The sequence below is a fragment of the Crinia signifera genome, chromosome 1 (assembly GCF_055691185.1).
Source record: "Crinia signifera chromosome 1, ASM5569118v1, whole genome shotgun sequence".
NCBI lineage: Eukaryota > Metazoa > Chordata > Amphibia > Anura > Myobatrachidae > Crinia > Crinia signifera.
The window spans coordinates 435762287-435787544 of NC_139217.1; the positions used below are offsets into that span (position 1 = coordinate 435762287).

A 25258-nucleotide genomic window follows, 5' to 3' on the forward strand; every position below is an offset into this window, starting at 1 on the left:
CACAGAAATGGGGAACCTTCGGCCCTCCAGCTGTTCTTGACCTATACATCCCAGCACGCTCTGCTACAGTTTTGCTATTTGGTCATTCTAAATATTTTGCAAGGCATGCTGGGATGTGTCGTTCAACAGCTCGAGGGCCGAAGGTTCCCCATCCCTGCTCTAGCACAAGTTAACTGAATTTTGGCTAAAATACAATACCAGGCCTATCACAACAGTTCCTCTGGAGTGCAGTTGCACGGATTGGTGGAAAGCCTGGCCAGACTGGGGATCGGGCTTAAAGGACATGCATCCTAGTAGCACCATATAAAGGCTGGGAGACAACACTATTAGAATTTATTTTACCAACTGTCCTACATTTTTCATTAGCTGATCACTTGGGCCAAATATTCAGATCACAGGCACCGCAATATTGTTTTCAGTACATGCCGAGCAAATATTTTAATACATTCAGCCTAGTATGAGGCTGCAGTACAGCATTGCTTGAATCCTGGTACATAATGGTCAGCCTGTAACACATACTTGCCTACCTGACCCTCTCCATGAGGGAGAAAATGCTGTGTTGCTGGACTTCCCTGGTAATGTATGATTGCCATCACCTGTGGCGAAACACCTATGAAGTTTGGACTCCAAATAAAGCACAAGAGTCTAGATACGGTACTGTAAGTATCCTTCATCTGCAGATTAATGTGAACAATAGTAGTGCAGGAAACCCAAAGCCGCTTCATGTATATAGGACATGGGTTATGTAGGGCTTTGGATGTTCTATAAGCAAAACTTGGAACAGATTTGTCATCTTCCAGGCAGCCAGTGAAGGGAGTGGAGAACAGGAGTTCTGTTGCAGGAACAGGGCTGGTTAGTCAACAGCTTAGCTGTTGCATTTGCAATTAGTTGCATACAGCAGGTTTCTTTTTCTGCATTTCCTCCATAACCATAGGAGTAAATTTACTAAGATGGGAGTTCTATTGAATATGGGTTGTTGCTAGGGTTGCCACCTCGTTCATCATCGATTCCTAATAGACTCTAGATCAGCCATGTCCAAAATCTGTCCCTCCAGCTGTTGTGAAACTAAACGTCCCATCATACCTTGCCACAGTCTTTCTATTAGGGAATGCTAAAACTATAGCAAGACATGCTGGGATGTGTAGTTTCACAATAGCTGGAGGGCCATATTGTGGACATGCCTGCTCTAGATAGATTGTTCATTTGGCATATCAGTGTGCATAAACAATATCGTTTGTCCAGGACACTGGAAAACTCAAAATAAATTGATCAACAATATCTTCCGCTGAACACATAGTCTAGTGCAGGCGGATGGGGAACCTTGTTATAGCCAGATGCTGTTGGACTGCACATCCCAGCATGCACTGCAACAGTTTTTGCATGGCCAACATGTACAAGTATATCAAGGGCCAATATAAGGAACTGTCACACACCCTCTTTTCTACTAGAAAGGAATCTAGGACGCGAGGGCATGAGTATAGATTAGAAGAAAAAAAATTTCATTCAGCTAGTAGAAAGAATTTCTTTACGGTCAGAACAGTCAAACTCTGGAACTCTCTTCCCAGAGAGGTGGTAACGGCTGGCTCATTAAATGCGTTCAAGGCAAAGTTGGACAAACATTTGCTGGAGAAAAACCTCCATGGGTACAAATAAGAAATATAATTTGTCTGTAAAATACCAGAACCTACCAAATCAGCAATGGATATCTATACCAGGTTGAACTAGATGGACGCAAGTCTTTTTTCAGCCTTACCTACTATGTAACTATGTAACTAGCAAAACTGTAGCAGGGCATGCTAGGATGTGTCGTTTAACAGCTGGGGGGCCAAATGTTGACCATCCCCGGTCTAGCATGTATGGGCCTTAAGTGCTATCTTACAAGGACAATATTTTATATTCCATCTACTGCACAACAAAGGCACGGAATACACATTTCCATGGGTACAAAGGCAAGACCATGGTCTTTCCCCTACAGGACACACACAAGACAACAAAATCATCGTAAGCTGTTGAGTCACTGAACACAAAATCAACAAGCACAGGTAACCAATAACCTATTATGCAAGCAGATACTCTCTGACGTACCAGTGACAATATATAAAACCAGACTCTGGACTGTGCCATACAGATAAGACCAGTAAGAGTACAGGATTACTCTTACTGGTAACAATTGTCACTGGATTCTATACTTTGTTATGCTGCCCAAAATACTTTAAATAAATGTAATGTGGACAATTGGTTTTTTTTTTTTTTAAACAACAAAGTCAGCATTTTGTAATACCGGAATGGCAGGTATATAGTTTATGCTTCTCAGCAGATGCTAGAAAGACATTACCTAGAATAAAAATGTATAAATCACCCAGCGCACCACCATCAAGTACAGCAACTTTATCAGGGTTTGAATTTGTACATACATAATCCATAGCAGCAATTGTTACATTTATTGCAGGTAAGAGTTGCACTGTACAGAGGCACACCTAATTCTATATATATTTAGGTTTCCGACATAAAAGGTATTCAACGCTGGCAGATCTTTTCAATTCTCAGAAATATCAGCCAGGACCTATTGAATCCCAGCTGTTTGAGGCCAGTACCACCACTGCGGCTCTTTGAAAAGCCAAATAAACATTCGCAGAAACAGCTGCTAAAGTTGCAATTAGCGTCTGTTTCCGCACAAAGCTGTGGATTCCACCATACAGGTCTTTTACGACTTTTGGAATAGTTCCAAAAGTCAAAAAAATAAGAACATTGAATAGATGTGAAATTAATTATTCTACGGGAAAATGGACAATACATTTGAGGATTGGAAATATCCCCCTTAATCAATTTCCCCGAAATGGCACTACAAGGATCAGCTACTGATCTGTCCTGATCAATTTCCATTTCTGTGTTGTGGTTGGAGTCAAGCATTTGATCAGTAGTTGACCGGGTGTGCTGTAGTAAAGGACTGTAGGCAAAGGTGCATCCAGAGTTTGGGTTATTTCACACACTGGTTTTCACCGGACAGCAGTTCAGATCACATGCACCGGTTTTTAGCTGGATTTAATGGTGTGCTTATAAAAAATTCCCCCCCCCCCCAAAAATATATATCTACATCTGCTATGCATGACACATTAATTATGGGGGCGGAGTTTCAATGTGTTGGGGGCGTGGGAGAGCTGCAGCTGCACAATAAAAAGCGGTGTGTGTGTAAGGCCCCATCTGCCTTTATTAATCACTGTCATGTTAACATGGAATTTTAAGCTGATAGATCCAGCTGCTGGACCGTGTGAAAGGACCAATCACCCCATATTATAGCATGGCTTACTTGTCGTCCGGCGTTTTGCCATCCACCTGAACCTGAGTATTAAAAAGCCCTTGGACTTTCAAAGAAAAAAAATTGCACCTTTGTCATTGGTTGGTCCAATTAAAGATCCAGCTCCAGACTCATACTGCCTATGACAGTGGTCAGGGAACTTGGTCCTCATTACTCCATGCAGTGCATGTTTTGCAGGTCTCCTCACAGAATACAAGTGAAATAATTAACTCCACCTGCGGACCTTATAATATGTGTCTGAGTAATTAGTACACCTGCGCACCTGCTGGGTTACCAGCAAAACATGCACTGTGTGGGGTAACGAGGACCGAGTTCCCTGACCACTGGCCTATGAGAACAAACCCTGACCCTATTGGCACTGCTCGCCTTAACAGCTCACCAAAGCACATTGAATATACCCCATTACATCTTCTGGTTATCACTACGACCCAAGTAGAGCAGTCAACCACTCCGTACACTGGCACTGATGTTTACAGGATAGGTCTTGCTAATATGCGCTGGGGATAGAACTCAGCTGTGTGTCAAAATATTGTCAGTCAGTGCCAAAAAAATTAGCCAATCAACAAAGATGAACTACATCCCACGCTTCACTTCGGTTCTGAACTTGAGGTAATACCTGTCAGACCAATATATTCTAGTACACTCATTTACCTGTCCGAACCACTACAGAAGGCGGTACTTATGTAATATCTGGGCTCCCGTTTTTCTTATGAGACCGCGTCCGCTCGCCACGCTTCGGGCACGGTGGCTCGCTGCGCTCGCCACACTATATAAAATCATCTCCATGTGTAGTTGGATAGTAGGGGTATGAAAAAATGGGGTGCATTTAACATGGGAGCCCAGATAATACATAAGTACCCAGAAGGCTTTTCCAACCTCAGCCCTCAAGAAACACTGCTTTTTTAGTGATAGCCAGGATTGAGCAGAGGTAACTTATACCCCTTTCAGACAGAAAAAAAAACCCAGGAATTTCCCTGCCCTTGCTGTGTCGACCTGGGTTTTTCTTCTGTCTGAAAGGGTAAACACGGGTCTAAAGTTCCGGGACTTCGACCCAGGTATTTACCTGGGTTTTTCCCGGGTCTGTATTCCAAAAACCTGGGTCGCCGGCTGTCTGAAAGGAAAGGACCCGGGTTTTTGGGATTATTACACATTGTTAGGCACTGATTGGCTCTCCTGGTGGGGTGCTGGCTGATTGGTTGTGAGGATAGGCTTCTCTGATTGGCTGGGAGGGCATGGCAATGGAGCTGGCCTCTGAGGTCATTAGGGAGCTGAAAAAAGGATAGCATGGCCCACTGGTAGAAGCAAGAGGTGAGAGCTGCTGGCAGTGAGAGGGGAGGAGGATATTGGCAAACAGATGACTGGGACAGTCAAAGATGCCACAGTGTACTCAAACATTGCAAATATACTGACAGCCATGTGAGGTAACATGTACCTTCCAGTATATAAAAACAATAAAACTTGTTTACAACATATCCTTGTGTCATGCCATGGTTAATGCAATGCAGTGAGCAGTCACCACCCACTTTTGATGACCTCATCTCTGTGTGCCTTTAAAACTGTCCTATTCTTATGACACACAGAGTTTTGCAGGAAAAATCCGGCTTCTGTGTGAAAGGGGTTGACACTGGAAATACCCGGGTTTTTGCTCCTGTGTGAAAGGGGGTCAGCACCTTGCTGCCTAGTTCTACCCGGGTTTTTGTATCCGGGAAATACCTGGGTTTTGGGGATTTTTCTGTCTGAAAGGGGTATTAATTAGTACCTGTTATTTGTATTTACCAATCTGTGCTGAAGCTTGGGTATCACTAAATCCTGCACTGTTGGTGTGCTTTGAGGACCGAGATTGGGAATGCCTGGACTACAGCCTCCGGTTATATTCCAGTATGTCTAGATTGAGATTACTCTGGGCTTTACCAATATCAGATCTCCATACAGGACATGTGAGCCCACTGCGTTTGGGGAACTTCCAGGTAACGTCTCAATAAAAAAAAAAAAAAAAAAAGAATGTGGCCTTATTGTAGGGACTTGTACAGCTTAGGGCTATACTGTTGGCAGGAGCACCATGATGTGGTGGGTCAGCGGATCATACTTCCTAACAAGACTTCTGGAGATTATTACCATCTCACATTAGTAACCTGAAGAATTCTTACACATTGCTCTGCTAATTACTAAACTTCGTTTAGTAATTACAAGGGAAGAATCTACAAGGGAAGAATCTTCAGAAGATCTTCCACAGATTAAATGCTCGGCTCTTGATTGCTCCCAAACTGTATGTTTGAGTGAGGAAATAGTCAAAAATAGAGTACAGAATCTAAAGAGTAACAAATCTCCTGGCCTGGACGAAATACACCCTAGGATACTAAAAGAATTGAGTTCTGTCACAGCACTACCCTTATATCTGATATTCGGGGAATCAATAAACTCGGGAATGCTACCAAGGGAATGGCGCATAGCTAAATTAGTTAGAATATGGAAGAAAGGTAGCAAAACTAACCCTGAAAATTATAGACCGGTCAGCCTTACATCCATTGTGGGGAAAATAATAGAAGGAATAATAAGAGATCGTATCCAAAATTTCTTAGAACAAGAGAAAGTGATAAGTAAGGCTCAGCATGGGTTTGCCAAAAATAGATAATTTCAGACTAATTAATTAGCTTCTATGAGGAAGTCAGTAAGGGGCTGGACTTAGGAAAATCTATTGATGTAATACTGCTTGATTTCGCTAAAGTTTTTGACACGGTGCCTCAAAAGGTTATTAATGACACTAGGTAATTTAGGGTTAGGGCATAACATTTGTAATTGGATTAAAAACTGATTGCACAAGCGGGGACAGATTGGTGGTAAATGGCATACATTCCAGCTGGGGCAAGGTCGAAAGTGGAGTCCTGCAAGGTTCAATATTAGGACCCACCTTGTTTAATATATTAATGATATTGAAAGCGACAGTGAGTAAAATTGCAGTATTAAATTAACACAGGAGAGGATGTGGAAACACTACAAAGTGACTTAAATAAACTGGAAAGGTGGAAAATGTAGTTAAACGTTGAAAAATGTAAAGTAATTATGGGAACAAAAATTAACCTTAATTACTATGTTGTTATGTACATATTAGATATACTGTAGACACAGGAACAAGTGAACGTAGTGCATATGAAATCAATTTGTTGTAAAACTGCTTACACGTTTGCTTTAACAGGTTAGCGACAACCATACAGGGGTTACATTACAGCAAAAATAAATGATTGTTCAACTATTTTTTCTTCCATTAGGAGTCTTACAAAGTGTTGAATATCACCTCCCATCGCAGTTAAATGCATCTCAATGCCTCCATGACTACGTTCTATTACAGACCAGTGTTGCGCACTAGACATTTTTGACGAACCAATAATATATACTAACAAGTACAAGTGGGCACCATCTCAAATTAATATAAAGAATATTGGGGTAGAATGTATGAAGCAGTGATAAGGGAGAAGTGATGAAGTGCCTGGTACTTTATCACTGGCCAATCAGCTCCTAACTGTTCCTTTTTAAACCCAGCCTGTAACTTAACAGTCAGGAGCTGATTATCCAGTGATAAAGTACCAGGCACTTTATCACTTCTCCCTTATCACTGCTTCATACATCGACCCCATTGCATTACTCATGACATTTCATAATTAAGATAAATGTACACAGTAATTAATTATACACAAATACAGCAAAAGATAAAGTGGTGTGTTCCCTACCTGCGTACATATGCTGCTCAGACAGAAAGGGAACACACCACCTCTGAGCATGGGATTGTAGAAAACTTCTAGCCTCCTCCGAGTGTTCAGATCAGATTAGACACATGCATTCAGTTTCAGGAGGCAAATATATATCGGCTAATATAGATCTTAAGGGTCAAATAGTCAGGACCACTTCTATATACTTATGGGTAAATTGACTAAAGGTTCTGAAATGGAGCGGTGACGTGGACCATAGCAGCCTATCTGATTCATGGCTATTCTCTGTTGCACACTAAAAAATGATCGATTCTGATTTACCTGTTTGTGTCCCATTATATCCAAATATACAACCATTAATCATTCTGAAAATATCAAAAAGAAAAAGGGAAGAGGCTATTTACGGGCTGGTATTGGCATTGCGATGCTTGGGATATCAGTGATCAGAAGACAGCACCGCACAGTAGAATGTCACACCCCTGCTTAGTATTCCAACCCACCCAACCCCCCTACCTGCTGGTGAACCCTAACCCCTGACCATTAGTGCCTATCCCTCCCCCCCACAGCCTAATCCTAACTCTACCCCTTAGTGTATAACCCTTAGCAGCCCTGGCATACTTACTTTCAGGATGCCAACAGATGGGATTCTGGAGCCATTATTATGAGTGGTGTTGAGTTCTGGCACCAGGCTGAAATCCCAACCGCATCCCCTATTTAGCAAAATGACTTTGCTGTGCTTTTCACCCATGCTCCACAATGATTTTTTTTCCATAGCTTTGATTGCATCTATCCATATTAAAATAACAAAAAGCAGCATTGTGGATAATTTAGTCCTGGCTCTAACACACACTGTGGGTGAAAAGTATAAAGGATTGGTTGCAATGGGTAATGTATATAATCTGGACCACTTATTTACTTGGAATGCAGCTTAGAAAGAAGTTGGTTGCTATGGAAACATCACTTAATTTTACACTAGATTTCACATACATCCGACATACTGTAATTTAATTGGTATTGTTGACCTCAAAGCATAAAACCAATACATACAAAAAAAGTATTTATTAAACTGGGAAACCATTAAGCTTAGAGAGGCTGTTGAGCAAGCACCAATAAAATCTGCTACAGTCACTTTACAGGCTGATTGGCTGGTGCTTTACTTCTCCAAGATTTGATACATTTACCCCATAGTCTTTCAAATAAATGTTAAGAGTGGACTGGTTGGTATTTTATCACTTTCCACTTTCTCTCAAAGGGACAGATGTATAAAGCTTCAAAAAGTGATAAAATGGAGAGTGATAAGCAACCAGCCAATCAGCTCCTAGCTTTCATTTTTCAAACTCGGCCTGCGATAGGGCAGATAGCCAGCCAATCAGCTCCTAGCTTTCATTTTTCAAACTCAGCCTGCGATAGGGCAGATAGGAGCCGATTGGCTGGCTGTTTATCACTCTCCATTTGATCACTTGTTAAAGCTTGATACATCTGGCACCAATAATTGATTAATTTCCCCTTATTTGCTGTGACTTTTATAAATAATGTTTATATGCTTAAGATGCATTTACCATAACTTAACAGTTACCACATTTTTTTTCCAAACTGTAATCCCAATGAGTGGTGTATATTTATATTGCAGTATAATATAACCTAGCTTTTATATACACAAATGCAACCATAATATAGTCTATATGGATATAAAGAATAGTATAAAATACATACAAAACCCTATATTGATATATACAGAATACATACAATATATTGAGGTTAGAGTGCCTTAGAGGTGATTAACCGGTCCCAAGGCAACCAGAAAGAAAACTGAAATCAACTTTCAAAAAACTAATTTTAATCAAAACAAAAAAATTGATCATTAACAAGTTTATAAAACAGTGATTTAGTTACATAAATAAATTGATATCAGTGTATCAAATCTGAATTACTTTCAACTTCATGAGCATGTTTACATGGGGTGATGAAGTACAACCTTTTACCTAGTATAATAAATAAAATGAAGAGCATGAAAGTTCTCTTTTCTAAACAAAAATACTTACAAACATACCTAAAGCATGTTCTCTAATGAAGGGAACGAGACACTAGACTTTTGCACCAAAAACAAACAAAAAAAAAAAAAAAACTGCTTTAGAAAGCACAAGGATACAGAACCATTCAGCTAAAATTAAAGACACAATATTGTAACCAATAAATTGGTATTTAATTATATAATGAACAGTTTGGTAGTTAGATCTCCAGTTTGGTTATTTTAAAGCATTAAGACAAGGCAAGATAGAAGGCTGTTTTGTTTTTGAGTAAATCTAGAGGAAGAAAATAAAAATCTAAAAAACAAAAACAAAACAAAAATGAAAAAAAGTTTGAACAGTCATACCTACACAACTTTCTGTCCTGCACAAAGTCAAAATACCTATGCAGAAATATATATTATGTTATTTGTGCACAACAGGTTAGCTTATTGTTAGCTTGCTGCCAAGGCGTCATGGATGAAAACCGATTTTTTATTTTTAAAATGCGTTATTGTGTTGAATGAGTGTCTTGGAAGATCTGTCTGGTCTGAGGATTCAAAACCCCCCTACTTTGTGGCATATTATATTCTTAATGCTAAGGCTTGCGGCTCTGGCTGTATACAATGTCTTTTTAAAATAAACATGCCAGGTGTGTGCATATAATAAAGGTAAAATATTCCTACCGACTTAAAAAAAAAAAACGGCAAAAAAAAAAATTAAATGTTTTTTTTTTTCCAACCAGAATTAGCCCAGCCATGCAGTGAACAAGGTGGCTCTACATAGATGCCCAGCATATTATGATCACCACCCAAGCCAACACTGAAGCAAGGCGCACATCACACGTTGATATGTTTTCCTCTTAAGTGTTTTAGTTTTGTTTAAAACCAAGCTACTGCAGCTTCAAGTATTTTGCATTACATAGAATATTTTTTTTTATAAATTAGTTAATGTTATACTTTGTTTTCAATATTCAGACATATACTATAATATATATACAGTACAATAAATGCTCTCATTCTTTTTATCTTGATAATCCCTGAGAATGTATGTTGACAGTCGCTAAGTTTCCACATGCTTGTGGTGCCATGCTTTAAGATGAACCGCGTTGCAAAGCCACGTTTAAGTCAGCCTTAATTGCTTTTTGTAACTACGAGTATTGTTATTTTTTGGGGTTCTGTGGTGTGGAGTTATGCTGAAATGTAAGAATGATATACGGAGGAGTAAAGCTGGATCCATTCGAGGTACTTGTCGCGGGATGAAGGGTTTAAGGATTTTTTTTTTTATTTTTTTTTTTTAGTTTGGTATTTTCCTTTTTTCAAGATTTTTTTTTTAAATTTCTTTTAAAGCCATTCGCATTATTCTTTGAGGCTGTGAATGAATACAGAAACAGGAGAGCTATGTGGGCTTTTGCCACTCGACAACATATACTCAGTGTAAACCAAACCTTAAACCTCTCTCTCTCATACACAGATAAATGAACAAAAAAAAAATAAAAAAAGTACAAAAAAAACCAAAAACTTTCACAACATGACAATTTAGTTTGCAAACTCAATTTTAACTATACACATAATACCGGTGTGGCTCTTTTTTTGTGTTTTGACATTTTTTTTCTTAAGTTAAAAAGGATAAAAAGGCAGGCTCAAGTAAAAACAAACCTTCTCCCTCCCCCTCCCCCCATTCACACATGGTCAACCAAAGCGCTCACGGACCAACATCATCAGTTTCTTTTTCCCTTTGTAGATCTGTTTTAGGTTGTCTATGAACTGTGTAAACTGAATGTGTCCATCGTGAGCCATTAAGAAGGTCTCTCGGGCCTTGCTAAGAAACTCTATAAATTCACTGTAGTGTCGAGGGCTGATGTGTGTGAGCCGCGAATGCGTTGTATTTATGTAGGCCCCAATTGTGGCATCCAAGAGCTGTCTCAAAGGGGATTTGTCCAGTGACATGAGCTTGCCAGAGTTCCTCCGCCCGTGAAGTCCCACCATCCCAGGAGTGGTCAAAGTGCACCTGCGCAGAATGTCTGAAAGTACTGTCGCGCATTTGACACTTGTGACCACAAGAGGTATAATTGCTGCTAGTTCATTCTTCCCAAGCGAGTGGCTGAGCGCACAGGCCCACAAAACGTCATTAATGGCAGGGTGTGTATCCTGGTTGTAGCTCAGGTTAAGATGCGTCATGGCCAAGGTGGCTAGTTTGTACGCCCTCATGGGGTAACCACGGTGCTCCATGTACCGTGCTATCGTAAAAAGCTGTGTGTAGCTCATGCCAGTCGTAGCAGCATCCAGGACAATTTGGTAAGCAGTCTCAAAAGCTATGTGATCCTTTTCACATAAAGTAAGTGCTGACAGGGCACAGTTTTGGGGGTCCTTCATGGCACACTGAAGGGCAAGCGTCCTAGCACTGCCAGCCAGCTTTTCCTGTTGGTGGCAGTCTAGATGCAAACGGACAATGGTGCTGTTGGACATCACTGTTGTAGCAACGATGCTAGTGGCCTCTGTCGGAGTGAAGAGTGTGAACCAGCTCTGCATGATGCTGTCCAGTGCATAAACTCCTGCAGGCAGAAACAACAACATTAGATACATTCATATTGCATGATATGGTGGACTGGTCATCTGCAAAGGATGGTCATCTGCAAAGGATTGAGAGGATGGAGATGCAGAGTATTCAAGACATACCTCCCAACTGTCCCGTTTACCGCTGAAACGGTTTTTGGGGAGTTCCCGTGTCCCATCTGGGGCCAAGCATTGTCCCGCGGTGGGGTGGGGGCAGTTTGGAGTCCCCGCTGCCACCTGCTTGTCAGCGGTGAATAGACGCTGTGCACAGCTGAATAGACGCTGTGCACATCACATATTCCCACAGGCAGAGGGGCAGCAGAAGCAAACGGTGGCGTGGCCTGGCATGAGTGATGCGATTTGAAGACCATGCCCTCTCGCTGTGAGTCCACGCCCCCAATAGAAGGCCACCAATAAAAGTTGGGAGGTATGTTCAAGAGAAACCTCATAAAGTCACCCTTTTGTTGCAGAGGGTTTTCTCAACCTCGTGTTCAAGGTATTTCTCCGTAACTGCTTGTCCCATTCCAAAATTATATATTTTTTTTCTTATAGAACTCAGAAATTATACTTTTTCCCTAAAACACTTTGTAGTTTCATAAAATACCATTAGTCTTCTTACTCACTGCAACATGCAAATAAACCCAACACAACATATATGGCCAAAACTAGCATTTATTGAGATTCCAAGAAAGGGAAACCAAAAGCAAACGTATTTTTTTCTTTTAGCCTCCTATAAACCAGTTTCCCCAACTCCACAAATGCAGTCCATGATTCAAGGATACCACCCATGCTTGAGAACAGGTGACCTAATACTTCAGTCAATTTGATTTAGCCATATAGATTCAATCACGGATATCCTAAAAACCTGGACTGTGATTGTGGAGTTTGGGAAACCGCGCTATAAACACCAAAAATAAATACTTTGGGGTTTTTAATTAGCCAATAATTTCCTAAAGAGTAAAGAGCAGGATTGTAGGAGCAGTAATTGGTCCTTTAAAGCATTTTTGTACCTTTAATTTAAAAATGTTTGCTATGGAATGTGTGTAGGCCTAATGTTTTCTAACTTAAGCCTGCCGCGTTAAATTAGGGACCACTTTATTGGACACAAAACGAGAACTAGGCTTTTTATTAGGCGTGACGCCTTATAATTGTGCATCAACCGTGTAGTGGTAGTAGATATTGTCTGATGATCATCAAACAATAAAAACTATTAAGGTGACATCAACAGAAAAATTATGAAGCGGTCCTTCTAAAATAGATGAGACTGACTATATTATAAACATATATGCAGGAACCCAACCGTGCGAAGACTAGTTAAAGTAAACCCTTCAGATACATACCTACTTCAGTCGCACATGTTACCAGCCATCGGACCATTTCCCGACGTCGCCAGTTTAAAGTGGATAAGGTCATGCGCATTACCTAAAACACACACAACTGGCAGTGAAAATACAATTGATGAAATGCCTTCGTCGTTCGATCTTACATATCAGCCTACCAAGTCAATGCTAGATGCCGGCTTTACAATTTACAAAACCGAATGGACAAAATCCGGCCTTCGGCTTGAGCAGTTGAACTGAATTAAATTACTACAAATACAAAAGTGATTGCTTGGACTTCTAAAGTGCACATTTGGAACTTTCTGTTACCCTGGTATATAGTTCGTAATATAAAGCGTTAATATGAACAATCTGCAGAGGTACTTTGCGTAACTAGCTTTGGCGGTGGAATGATCTTTGCGGCAGCCCATGGCACGCTCTGATGAGACTCTGTCGGGGTTCAGAGTCTCCTCAAGAGGAGGCCCGTCCCTGTCTATCTTGAAAATGTCCCAAATTCTTGTCATTGTTTTGGAGGGGCTGTCTCTGCACATTTATCACACATTCCTATTCCGCTCCGACCAAGCAATACGCCTACTTCCACAATGCTTAGCTATTTGGACTTTGATGGCTGAAGCATTGCTAGCTTATTGACAGATTAGAATTCTACAAGAGAAATAAGCATCTCATATAGATTTGCAAGCAGGAGATGCCCCTTCCAATGTCATGGGCAGAGGGAATCTATAGGGTAGTGTGCTGGGTGTTTCCATGGGATCAGTTCCTTCTAGCCTTCCTGCAGTACAGCTAAGAGCTTATACCGCAGTCAGATGCATATTGCATGTATCAGGGAAAAATGCCAATTTTGAATGTATATCATTTACCACTCGGGAAAACAGAAATTGATTTCACACGCTGTTTGGCAATGCTATTAAGGAACCCATAGATAACCATTATGGGGAATCAATATGTAGCTTAACCTATACATCTACTTCGTCCACAGTGCACAGGCGTATTCCCTGGAATGTCAATGTGCATTCTGCATAGTACTGTGCAAGGTTGTCAGGCACACTGATGTGCTTTCCTGGATCTGCACAGCTCTATATAATGCCGGAATGCACTGGAGAGATTGCAAAGACTGATTTAGCTCAATAATCCACACTAGAAATACTGCGCCATTTTTGCAGCATGTTACAGCCTAGCAGGGATGGGGAACCTTTCGGCTCTCCAGCTGTTGTTCAACTGCACATCCCAGCATGCCCTGCAAGAGTTTTAGCCTGGCTAAATAGAAAAACTGTAGCAATGCATGCTGGGATGTGTAGTTTAACAACAGCTGGAGGGCCGAAGGTTCCTCATCCCTGGCCGACAGTGACTCTTTGTAACATCCCAGCAAAGAGGTCTATGGAATCCTTGCATGTACGAGTATTACTCTAATGAAACCCCAAGTGGTAAGTTTCTATCCGTTCCTGCAAACGGCAGTACAGTTGGAGCCCACTGCCCAGGAAACACAACCATCCCCACGTCCCCAGCCTCGTGGTGCTATCTGGCATGCTAGAAGAAGTGGTGCTTCAAGACACCCAGCATGCTCTGCTGCATACGGCTATACAGGTTCAGTATCCCTTATCCAAAATGCTCGGGAGAACAAGCATTTCGGATAAAGGATTTTTCTGGGGTTTGGAATAATTTTTTCCCCTATACTTACCTGGTCTCCAGGTGGTGGCCTGACGGTCCTCCAGGATCTTCTTCAGCGGCGTATCCAGCCCCAGGTATGCATTGCCTGAGTGTGCGGTCGTGCCAGTGATGTCACCAGCGCGACCGCGCAATGCACCCCTGCCCCGGAGACACCGATGAAGATGATCACGGAGGCCGCTGGGGACATGTTAAGTATGGGAAAAAAATAATAATATTCTGAAAAACCACGGTTTTCGAAATAGGGAGACCCGACCTGTATCTGCATATTTAGATCTTTAATAGGGAACAAGCACCAGAATCCTGTTAGGCGACATCTCGCAATTGATTGCTGTACTAACCTGAAGGCCCAGCTCCAAGGATACTTTCAGAAGTGTTATATCTGGTAAGCTGTCCATTAAAGTTGCTATTTTAAATGCATCTTGTGCAAGTTTAAATATGTGCGATGAGGAGTGAATGTTTTTCTGGATGGATTCTAACACTGTTTCCAGTCTCCTAACATCACCTGCAGATGGAAGAGAAGAGACGTTTTATTCAGGCATCTAATACACGAGGAATTACTCATTCCAGGCACATCCCAGGAATCAGTCAAGAAAACACTTAAGAAACCATATGGGCTCCCGAGCACAGCTGACCAAAGAAAGCTTTAATGCATAAACACTTAACTAGAAAAAACAACATTCTGGAGAGTGGAGGAGGAACTCGCCAAATAAAATATAGATGGGAAGGCAAAACTCAAATAAGAAAAGATGTAATCAGATGTAACGATTTCTGTAATTGCTGCCACCAGGTGAGCAGCTACTGGAAAAAGCAGATTGCTACATGTTATGTTCCAGCAGGAAAGGGGGAGGGTGGAGGAGGGGGTTGAAGATCAAAGTCCTAATTCATGTGTCACAGTCCACGCTTGCAAGAAGGTGGCTGGACAGTTAGTGACAAGAATACATAATCGGGAGAGACCAATTCACAATACAGTAAGCATAGGACACTGCACCGGATGAGAACACTTTAGAAAAATTACTGAGTGTTCACAAAAACTCCAACCCTATATGAAGGTTTTTTACATCTAACAGTTTAGGGGTAAATATACTACAGCTTCTAAAAATGACAGTGATGTTGCCGATAGCAACCATATTCTGTTTATCATTTCTCTATTGCATCCTAGAAAATATAGTTGCTATGGACATCATTTTTAGGAGCTTGGTAAACTGACCCCATCGGTGTAAGCCAGATATACTAACTCAAGTACAATACGTTAGATGCCGGCTGCATTAGAACACTTAAACTAGGTAAAAAATAAATGTATAAAGGTATTTTATAACCCACAAACTTCAGGTTTTTCCCGGTTTTATTTCCAGACTATTGAATTGGGAAACTGTATGTTTAGCTGAAGTAGTCAAGCCTTACCCTAATGTTACCTTTGCTTATTACATAAAAGGACTGAACGTTATACTGAAAATGTACTGAATCCAAACCAGCCAACCCCTCTAGTACACAGTTTAATGGCTGAATAAGTAACTGTAGTTGCCTAGTGGACTTTATAGCATGGGATACATACATATTGTCGACATCAATGCTGTCGACCATAGCAATGTGGATGGGACAATGCTGACTTTGTTAGAATTTTATTTAACAGATGGTGGGCAGCACGGACGATGCAATGGTTAGCATTACTGCCTCACAGCGCTGAGGTCATGGGTTCGATTCCCACCAGGGCCCTAACTGTGTGGAGTTTGTATATTCTCCCCGTACTTGCGTGGGTTTCCTCCGGGTACTCAGGTTTCCTCCCACAATCCAAAAATATACAGGTAGGTTAATTGGCTTCCAACAAAATTATGTGTGTGTAGGGAATATAGATCGTAAGCTCCACTGGGGCAGGGACTGATGTGAATGTTTACATATTCTCTGTAAAGCGCTGCGGAATATGTGTGCGCTATATAAAACCCTGTTAATAATAATTAATGTTAAACATGTTTATAAAGCATCATATTTAAAGTGATGCTAAAGACACTGGATAAAATGTTTCAATGATTGCAGTGTCGGCATTGTCCCATGGACATAATGGGTCGACTTTTACCATTGACAAACTACCTTCCCTTTGATATATTTGTATAATTACTAGAATATCTATATTGGTGGCAGTCAATGTGTGTATGGGGCTTAATTTGCAGTAATCTCGCTAAAGAAAGGTGATAACTGAAATGTTTTGCACAATGTAGGTATTGATAAAGCTTTCCACCAGTCAGTCTGGGTCCCATACTGTACCTTTGGCTGCGGTCAGCATTGTTGATGCTAGCTCACACTGTTGCGACTCAATATGACTCAGTGTGAACCAACGGGGATAACGGTTAGGAACTACGGAGGCAATGTGGTGTGGCCGGGACATGTCCCCAGTGGGAGCTGTGGATTCCAACACTAGCAACCTAGGAAAAAAAGCAAGAAGATTTAAATAAAAGTGTCTTAACCAACCAAAAAACTTATAAAGGATAGATAAATCACTCAATTAGAGAGTTACTATAATGTAAAACTCGAAAAATGCAAGTTGCCTTATTTACATTATAGGAGCAGGTTCTGCCCAGGTATCACGGTATCAAGTTGCAGCTTTGTGTGTGTTATGGCTCCTCTTCTACACTCAGGTTTGTGAATGGAATACGCCATTAATTATAAAATCCCACAAAACAAAATGAATTGGACTAAACTGATGAACTCCCCCTATAAACACCAAGATGAATCTAGAATACCACTTTCAGACCCCAAATGCAGGGTCGCACCAGTAATGTGAAACGGTACAGTCCCGGTGCGACCCTGCATGTGAAGTTTGTTTAGATCGCATCAGCAAACCAGCAATATTGACGGTTCGCTGATGTCATGTGGGGGTGCGGTGGAGCGTCATCGGGGGAGGGAGAGGAGGCAGCGCTTAGAGCTGATGCTGCTCCAAGCGCCGCCGCCTCCTCCACAGTGTGAACGGGAAACGGGTCGCACGACCCGACTAACCCGTTCACACTGCACAGCAACGAACCGGTAAAAACATTTGTTTTACCTGGTTCGTATTGCCATGTTGCTACCGGTTAGCTGTAAGCGGTAACCACTGTCACATCGCACCAATTACCGGATCGAACAAGCAAGAAACCGGCACGAACCCAGTAATTTTGTATGATGTGAAAGGGGTATAATTAAGCTCATAAACAGTTATCCATATACAGACTATACAGTTGTAGAATTTAGCCTGACAAGCCAGTCATACCAGCACCAAGCATAGCTGTGCTACAATCCTGGCATAGCTAATAACTCACATTTAAAACTAGCTTAAATAATATATCTAATATTTTTAATTGAATCCATTTATCAAATGTAGGAACACTGATTTTCAAAGAAAAGAAATCCCCTTAATTCACAAAAATTGTATGTCATTTAGTTGAAGTTTAATCAGAAGCAGTTTTGTGATTAAGCACTGTCCGGAACCATTGTCTCTCCTCCTGGAATTCCTAATGAAACCAACGCTGCTCCTCATTTACAGCGACAGAACAGACTGTGGTCCCTGAATTTCTCTGGGGATCTCGTGGAAGTGATAAAAATCTAGGCAGCCAATTTTAAATACACAAGGATGCAAATAGGGATGAGACTTCGGGATGTGTACCTCATTGCTCGGAGTGCAATCTTGTATGCCAGTTCAGCATCGTGAGGTAGGAGGGAGGTGAAAAGATACTTGGCAAATGTGTGCATTGGAATACTCTCTCGATGGATGATTTCACCCAAACCACTGTATGGCCCAGCTGTGAAGACAAAAGAAATACACGTTTAATATCTCTGTGCTGCCTCTACTCACATCATTGACTGGTTGGCGTGGTAATACATTCTTAATAGCAGTTTGCAGAAAAAAGGTAGAACAAAGCACTAACATTTATAAAAAACTATGACCACAGATCATGCAAACCACGGTGATAATAATAAAAAAAAAAAGACCAAAAACAAAAAAACAAAACAAAAGCATTAACCAATTCAGTGGCACTTCTGGGAGTTTTCCAGGATATGTTCCAGTGTCCATACTGGCGAACCAGGAAAAGTCTCGGTATTGCCACTGTCTGCGTTGCTCCTTCCCCTCGGCTGTGTGCGGCATACCTTGCTAAAGTCACGTCGTCTCACACAGCCGGGTTGGCAGGGGCAGGTCCGGGCAGTGGCTGATTTAATGCTCAGCGCTCCCCCCAAAAAACTCATCTAGTGGGGAGCGCTCCATAAAAAAAAAAAAAACACTGAAGGGGTTTAAATTTTTTTTTTTTTTTTTTAAAGAAACACGAAAACAAACATCAAAACAAATTAAACTGTATCCAATAGGTTGCTAGTTTATCCAGTATTTCTGCAGCAATCCTATTTGCAGGTTGAGGACCATACACACTGGGCGATTTTGAGGTGAAAGCAGCACAGTTTTGCCGTTTGAGCCGCTTTCAGCTCAAAAGCCACCCAGTGCGTACAGCCGCCACTCAAGTGCTGGTATTATTACTTGCAGATGAACGACGAGGTGTGCGGCTTTCCATAGCATCCTGCTATGGAAAGCGGTTGCCCTCTGGAAAAATCACTTGGCCGGGTGAAAATTGCGCAGTGTGTATGCACCTTATTATGCATTCTGCCCCATTCTAAACCAATTAGTTGCGATTTGGAGCAAAGCTCCGTTCTGTTAGAGCAGAGAATTTGGGGAGCATATTTATTGATTTGCTAAGTCCCTCCTGAAACTTCTGTTCAATCTATGTTTGGTGATTTCTTTGTGCATTTTGCCAAGTTGGTTGGATCACCAGTTGTTAATCGCCTTTCAGTGACCTATTTAATGTTGTTTTTGTATTTAGTTCATGCTTTTCTACACAACTTTTTACATTGCATTGCCGTGGTTGTCCCCAAGGTCATTAAGGCATTTTTCGTTTGATTCAATTCTATCCTCTGAACAGTTATTATTCTATGCATAGGCAACAGTCCACACAGTCAACCACAGTCCTCAGGACCCCCCAACAGTTCACGGTTTCCAGGTCACCCTGCAGGTGCACAGGCGCACTCATTATTCACTGACACATTTTAAATGATCCACAGGTGGAGCTAATTACTTCACTTGTGATTCTGTGTGGAGAGCTGGAAAACGTGAACTGTTGGGGGGGTCCTGAGGACTGTGGTTGACTGTGTGGACTGTTGCCTATGCATAGAATAATAACTGTTCAAAGGATAGAATTGAATCAAACGAAAAATGCCTTAATGACCTTGGGGACAACCAAGGCAATGCAATGTAAAAAGTTGTGTAGGAAAGCATGAACTAAATAAAAAAATAACATTAAATAGGTCACTGAAAGGCGATTAACAATAATTCTTATTCAGCACGCTCCTGTTCCTCACCCTCTAATAGGAAGACTGCTTGTTTTCTAAAGATTTTCACCAGCGTATCATCCAACTCAATTTCCTGCAGTTTGGAAATGAGCTGCTCCTCGTTCCGGCAGACCTTCTCTTGTGCGTACAAACCATCTGGCATTATTCTCTGCTGCCCCAGTCCTATCAGCGCCACCTCCACGGCCAGCGTTAAGTAGGACTCTCCTTCCTCTAGGAACTTGTGGGGTGACAGGTGCTGGTATTCCAGAGATCTGCAATGCCCAAAGCCATCTGTAACAAAGAAACCACACAGATTTTTAAAGGATCTCCCCACAGCACATCACAGCTAGCTGAACCTGCCACAGCACATCACAGCTAGCTGAACCTGCCACAGCACATCACAGCTAGCTGAACCTGCCACAGCACATCACAGCTAGCTGAACCTGCCACAGCACATCACAGCTAGCTGAACCTGCCACAGCACATCACAGCTAGCTGAACCTGCCACAGCACATCACAGCTAGCTGAACCTGCCACAGCACATCACAGCTAGCTGATCCTCCCACAGCACATCACAGCTAGCTGATCCTCCCACAGCACATCACAGCTAGCTGATCCTCCCACAGCCCATCACAGCTAGCTGATCCTCCCACAGCCCATCACAGCTAGCTGATCCTCCCACAGCACATCACACATAGCTAATCCTCCTACAGCATATCACACATAGCTGATCCTTCCACAGCACATCACAGCTAGCTGATCCTGCTACAGCACATCACACATAGCTGATCCTGCCACAGCACATCACAGCTAGCTGTTCCTCCCACAGCACATCACAGCTAGCTGATCCTTCCACAGCACAGCTAGCTGATCCTCCCACAGCACTTCACAGCTAGCTGATCCTCCCGCAGCACATCACACATAGCTGATCCTTCCACAGCACATCACAGCTTGCGCTGTGCACCGCTGTCATTATCAGTACTCCGAACAAGATAGCACACTGATAGTAGAGGGCAAAGCTTGAATCAGTCAGTAGCCCTGCAGCTACCTGTACCTCACAGGTAGCTGTGGGCAGAAAGGACTGGAAGGGATTAGAATTTGAACTTAAAAGAATGGAAGTATATGATGGGAATGTGGTGTACTTAATAACCTTGTCTGAGCCACATGTTCCCTTGTCTACCAGAAAAGAGGTGTGCATCATGTGACATCTTACGCTCTTTTTAAGGGGTGTGTCCTGGTGTCAGATTTGTAATACAGCCAACCATTGGCTTACAAACACTAGAAACACAAAACAGAACTACCACAGTAACATTTTACCACCACATTCAGAAACATGACAAATGCCCTAAGTCATGTGCCACAAAGCGCATATTTACTGTGTACCAGTTACCTATGAAATCTGACATGTTGTGGGCTTTAACAATAGTCAGCCCAACACTACAAACTGGTGCCTCATGTCTCAGTTAGGTTACCAGTTCTCAGCATCCACAAGAAGCAACCGCTCCCACTGCAAATTCAGTGGACAGTACACAATGATAAAGAAAAGCTAAATAAATCATATATTGCATATGGATGCACAATTTCTATTCTGCCATTCGCCATGGGTCTGACACCACACAGAAATCAAAATAAGGAATTTAATTTCCTGTTGGAAACGGCAGTCTGCAGCGTGAAAGCCGCACACAATGCCTCCTGACAAATCTCAATAATACCTACTTAGAACTTAATAAAACTGCAGCTGGAACGGCATCAATCATTCATTACAAGCAGTGGGTATCAGTCATTTATGGAAATCACGGAATGCTGTACTGTGTGTGCCGAGCAGCAACGCTCATTTGTGTCACAATTACTACGGCAACATGGAATCTGCTTATAAAGCGCTAACGGTTTTATCAAACGCTGATCATACTACATGGTAGTTATTAGCGTGCAATGATAGCGCTAACAAAACAATCCGTGTCATTCCAGACCATTGCAATGTTAACGACTACTACAGAAATGAAGCTTGGTACCTTGGTCTGCAAGTAAAGCTAGCTTCTTATGGACGACATATGATTATCCTAAAATAAAAAAATAAAATAAAAATACACTTTACCTGTGAAATCTGGAAACCCATGGAATCCTTCATCATCCACTCTGCATGCCTCGGTCAGGCTGCTAAATAGAGTACCGATAGGATCCAGAGGATGCCCCACCCAGCCTTCCAGATTGGTGATCGAGGTCATGCCTTTGTGAAGCAGCTCTGTTTTCATAGAAATAACCCAGAATTAATGCCCATCACCTCAAAAACCACAAGACCCCATGATCAGAGTGCTGAGACACTGCACCAGTCACCTGAGGGCAGCCAAATACTGGCCAGATGTAGTGTTCATTGAAAATTAACCTATTATTTATTTATTTATTTATTAACAGTTTCTTATATAGCGCATACAAATTCCGCAGCGCTGTACAAAGCATAGTTATGAGCAAGCACAAAACAAAATTTCATTACAAGACAGTTTAGGACAAGTACATGGTTAATACAGATAGTTACATCAGGGGACAGGACACTGAAGCAATTATCAGGGTGGCAGTGGTTTATATATTCTAAGAAAGGCACATGAGGAGAGAGGGCCCTGCCCGTGAGAGCTTACATTCTAAAGGGGAGGGTTAGACAGACAGGGGTAACACAGAAGGGGGAGAGGTGGGCATAAACAGGTTAGGATGAGAGATGGTCAGGTTTTATGCAGGAGGGTCGGAAGAGGTCAGCTTAGTGTTTGATATTTTAAGTCTAAAAAAGCGATGGGTCATCCAAGAGTAGACAGCAGAGAGACAGTTGGAGATATGAGTTAGGATGGAAGGAGAGCGATCAGGAAACGAGGGGTAGATTTTAGTATTTTCGGCATAGTGGAAGTCAAGTGAACAAATAAGTTCACCCAGAGAGGACATGTAGAGATAGAGAAGAGGGCCAAGAATAAAATAATCAGGGACACCTACTCTCAATTGGTGTCACAGTATCACTGCTACACGGCCAGATGCACTCGACTTTAAAAAGTAATAAAAATGGAGAGAGTGATAAACAGCCAGCCAATCAGCTACTAACTGCCATGTCACAGGCTGGGTTTGAAAAATGCCAGGCAGCAGTTGATTGTGGCTGGTTGTTTTTCACTCTCCATATTATCACTTTTTGAAGCTTAGTGCAGTGATGGCTAACCTTCACACTCCAGCTGTTGTTGAACTACACATCCCAGCATGCCCTGCATCAGGTTTAGCATGGCCAGATAGTAAAACTGATGCAGGGCATGCTGGGATGTGTAGTTCAACAACAGCTGGCGTGTGAAGGTTAAGCCATCACCGGCTGAGTGCATCTGGCCCTAAGTCTGTCTCCCTCTACTCAGTGTAAAGTTGTGAAACCTGGCAGTTCATAACATCGGACGATGCTGAGAAATAGGTTACCCGGACTGCAGAAAAACTCTAACCCGCACAATAATATATTATGAATCAGAGGCAGAAATTGGCTGGATGCCAGCAAAATATGCAAAAATGCTGAAAGACATTGATGGGCATAAATTAAACATAACCTTCTGGTGCATCAGAATATGTATTGGCTTATCGCATTACCGTGCCATTTAAAGAAATATGCAAGAGGCAGAAATATTGAAATATAGAAAAAAATAAAAAATAAATGAACTAAACTAAATTTAAATTTCCTTAAACTGTTTCATCGTCCTTTAAAGTGGACACACAGCGAGCACGTTTGTAGCGTTCAAAGGCTGGTGCGGCTCAGAGTCAGAGGAAGAAATCTGTCTGGAGTTGCGTTCTGTATTATTTATATGATCTGCCGGAGAGAGCCGCGTTCATCTCAAAGCAATTACATTACCGGCTCTCTCAGAACAAAAATTAACCCTTTTAGTACCTGTGGGTTGTAACAGTGAAACGCAAGCCCCAATTCACTGCACAATAATGATAACAGCAAGTACAGTCCGAGTAGGCCACAATGCTGCGTTTGGCTGCAAAATACACTGGGACTTCTAGTTCCCCCAGTAACTAGAGCCATAAGGTTGTCAATACATATGTAGCCACTAACTCATATCTTGTGACTAGACAAGAATGCAAAAAAAAAAAAAAAAAGTACAATGGTGATCTAACAGCACTAAGCTTCAAAAGTGACAAACAGCCAGCCAATCAGCTCCTACCTGCCATGTCACAGACTGTGTTTGAAAAATGTCAGGCAGGAAGTGAATGGTTGTTTATCACTCTCCATTATATCACTTTTAAAGCTTAGAGCATCTGGCCCAGAGTCAGGACACCAATTTCATGCACTATTCTAAGTGAACACCTCAGTACTGTGAGCATAAAGTTCTCATACCTTTCTTCTGTATCCGGAAAACATCCATTCTCTTCTGCTGCTGTCTTCTCAGAGTGTTGACAATGGCTATTGCTAGTCTGAGGGCTTCACGTGGGTAGCCATGTGACCTCAGTGCATCCACCCGCGCACACGCTGTAGGGACGTGCTCTGGAGGGAAGACAGAAAACTTTAAAGTGGTGGCTTGTCCCGGCCCTTTCTAGCATTATGACAGATATTTTCCCTTCTCCTACGGGGGGACTAGTGGGAGAACAAGATCAGCTCTTATTGCCGAGTATTTCATCTGCCCACCACTCCCCCTCCGCTCCACAGAGATGGGAACAAAGCGGCAAGTTACAGAGTAGTCTTTATGGCTGCGTAACTTACCATGCCAGAGTGGCCACCCACGGGAGTCGAAGAGCGAGTTCTCAGTGTCGTCATGGTAACAGTAGTTGGTATAAAGGTCGCTGCTGATAATGTGCTGTAAGTGGCTATCTTGCCAGTGGAGATCGCACGCCTCGATGGCTCGTGTGAACACTGTTCGATGAGGCCTATGTGATGAATCTGACGGCAGAATAGATTATGTACTATTAACATACATACAGTACAGTCCTGTGCAAATTGGGACAAAGGGAAATTGTGTATTATGTATTTCCAGGACAGAGAATGGTGCGTGTGTTCCTGGGCTCACGAATAAACAGAGAAACCAGTTATCAATCAGTTCTGGAAAACCTGCAGGTCACTTTTAGCGTACGTCACAGTTCGCGTCAATTAAGTCTTCAGTTTCGAGATTATACCCAGTAACAGACTCTATGCCAGATACATACCCTCCAACATGACCCATTCCATTAGGTACAAAATGCTCTGTTCCTGGACTTCCCTGCCAGTGGCAGTTACAGAGGTTGGACTCCAGCACAGTCCAAAATTCAAAGAGGGGGGGTCATATCAACTGCCAGTGAGTCCAGGACAGTGATGTTTGAAGTGGCAGTAGGTGTGGCTCCCCTTTTTGAA

The 25258-nt window shown here is 42.1% G+C and overlaps 1 protein-coding gene across 1 annotated transcript in view; it reads right to left on the reverse strand.

The window, feature by feature from the left end:
* Nucleotides 1–8835: 8835 nt before the first annotated feature.
* The window catches only part of ZSWIM6 (zinc finger SWIM-type containing 6), a 95190-nt gene continuing 78767 nt past the window's right edge, over nucleotides 8836–25258 (reverse strand). Inside the window, exons 6-14 of the mRNA XM_083153248.1 lie at nucleotides 24635–24811; nucleotides 24272–24418; nucleotides 22019–22165; nucleotides 19954–20214; nucleotides 18218–18353; nucleotides 16846–17003; nucleotides 14925–15088; nucleotides 12922–13003; nucleotides 8836–11580 (exon numbers count right to left, since the gene is read on the reverse strand). Coding sequence (XP_083009374.1) covers nucleotides 10718–11580; nucleotides 12922–13003; nucleotides 14925–15088; nucleotides 16846–17003; nucleotides 18218–18353; nucleotides 19954–20214; nucleotides 22019–22165; nucleotides 24272–24418; nucleotides 24635–24811 — 2135 coding nt within the window. The 3' untranslated portion in view covers nucleotides 8836–10717. The remainder of the gene's footprint in view (nucleotides 11581–12921; nucleotides 13004–14924; nucleotides 15089–16845; nucleotides 17004–18217; nucleotides 18354–19953; nucleotides 20215–22018; nucleotides 22166–24271; nucleotides 24419–24634; nucleotides 24812–25258) is intronic.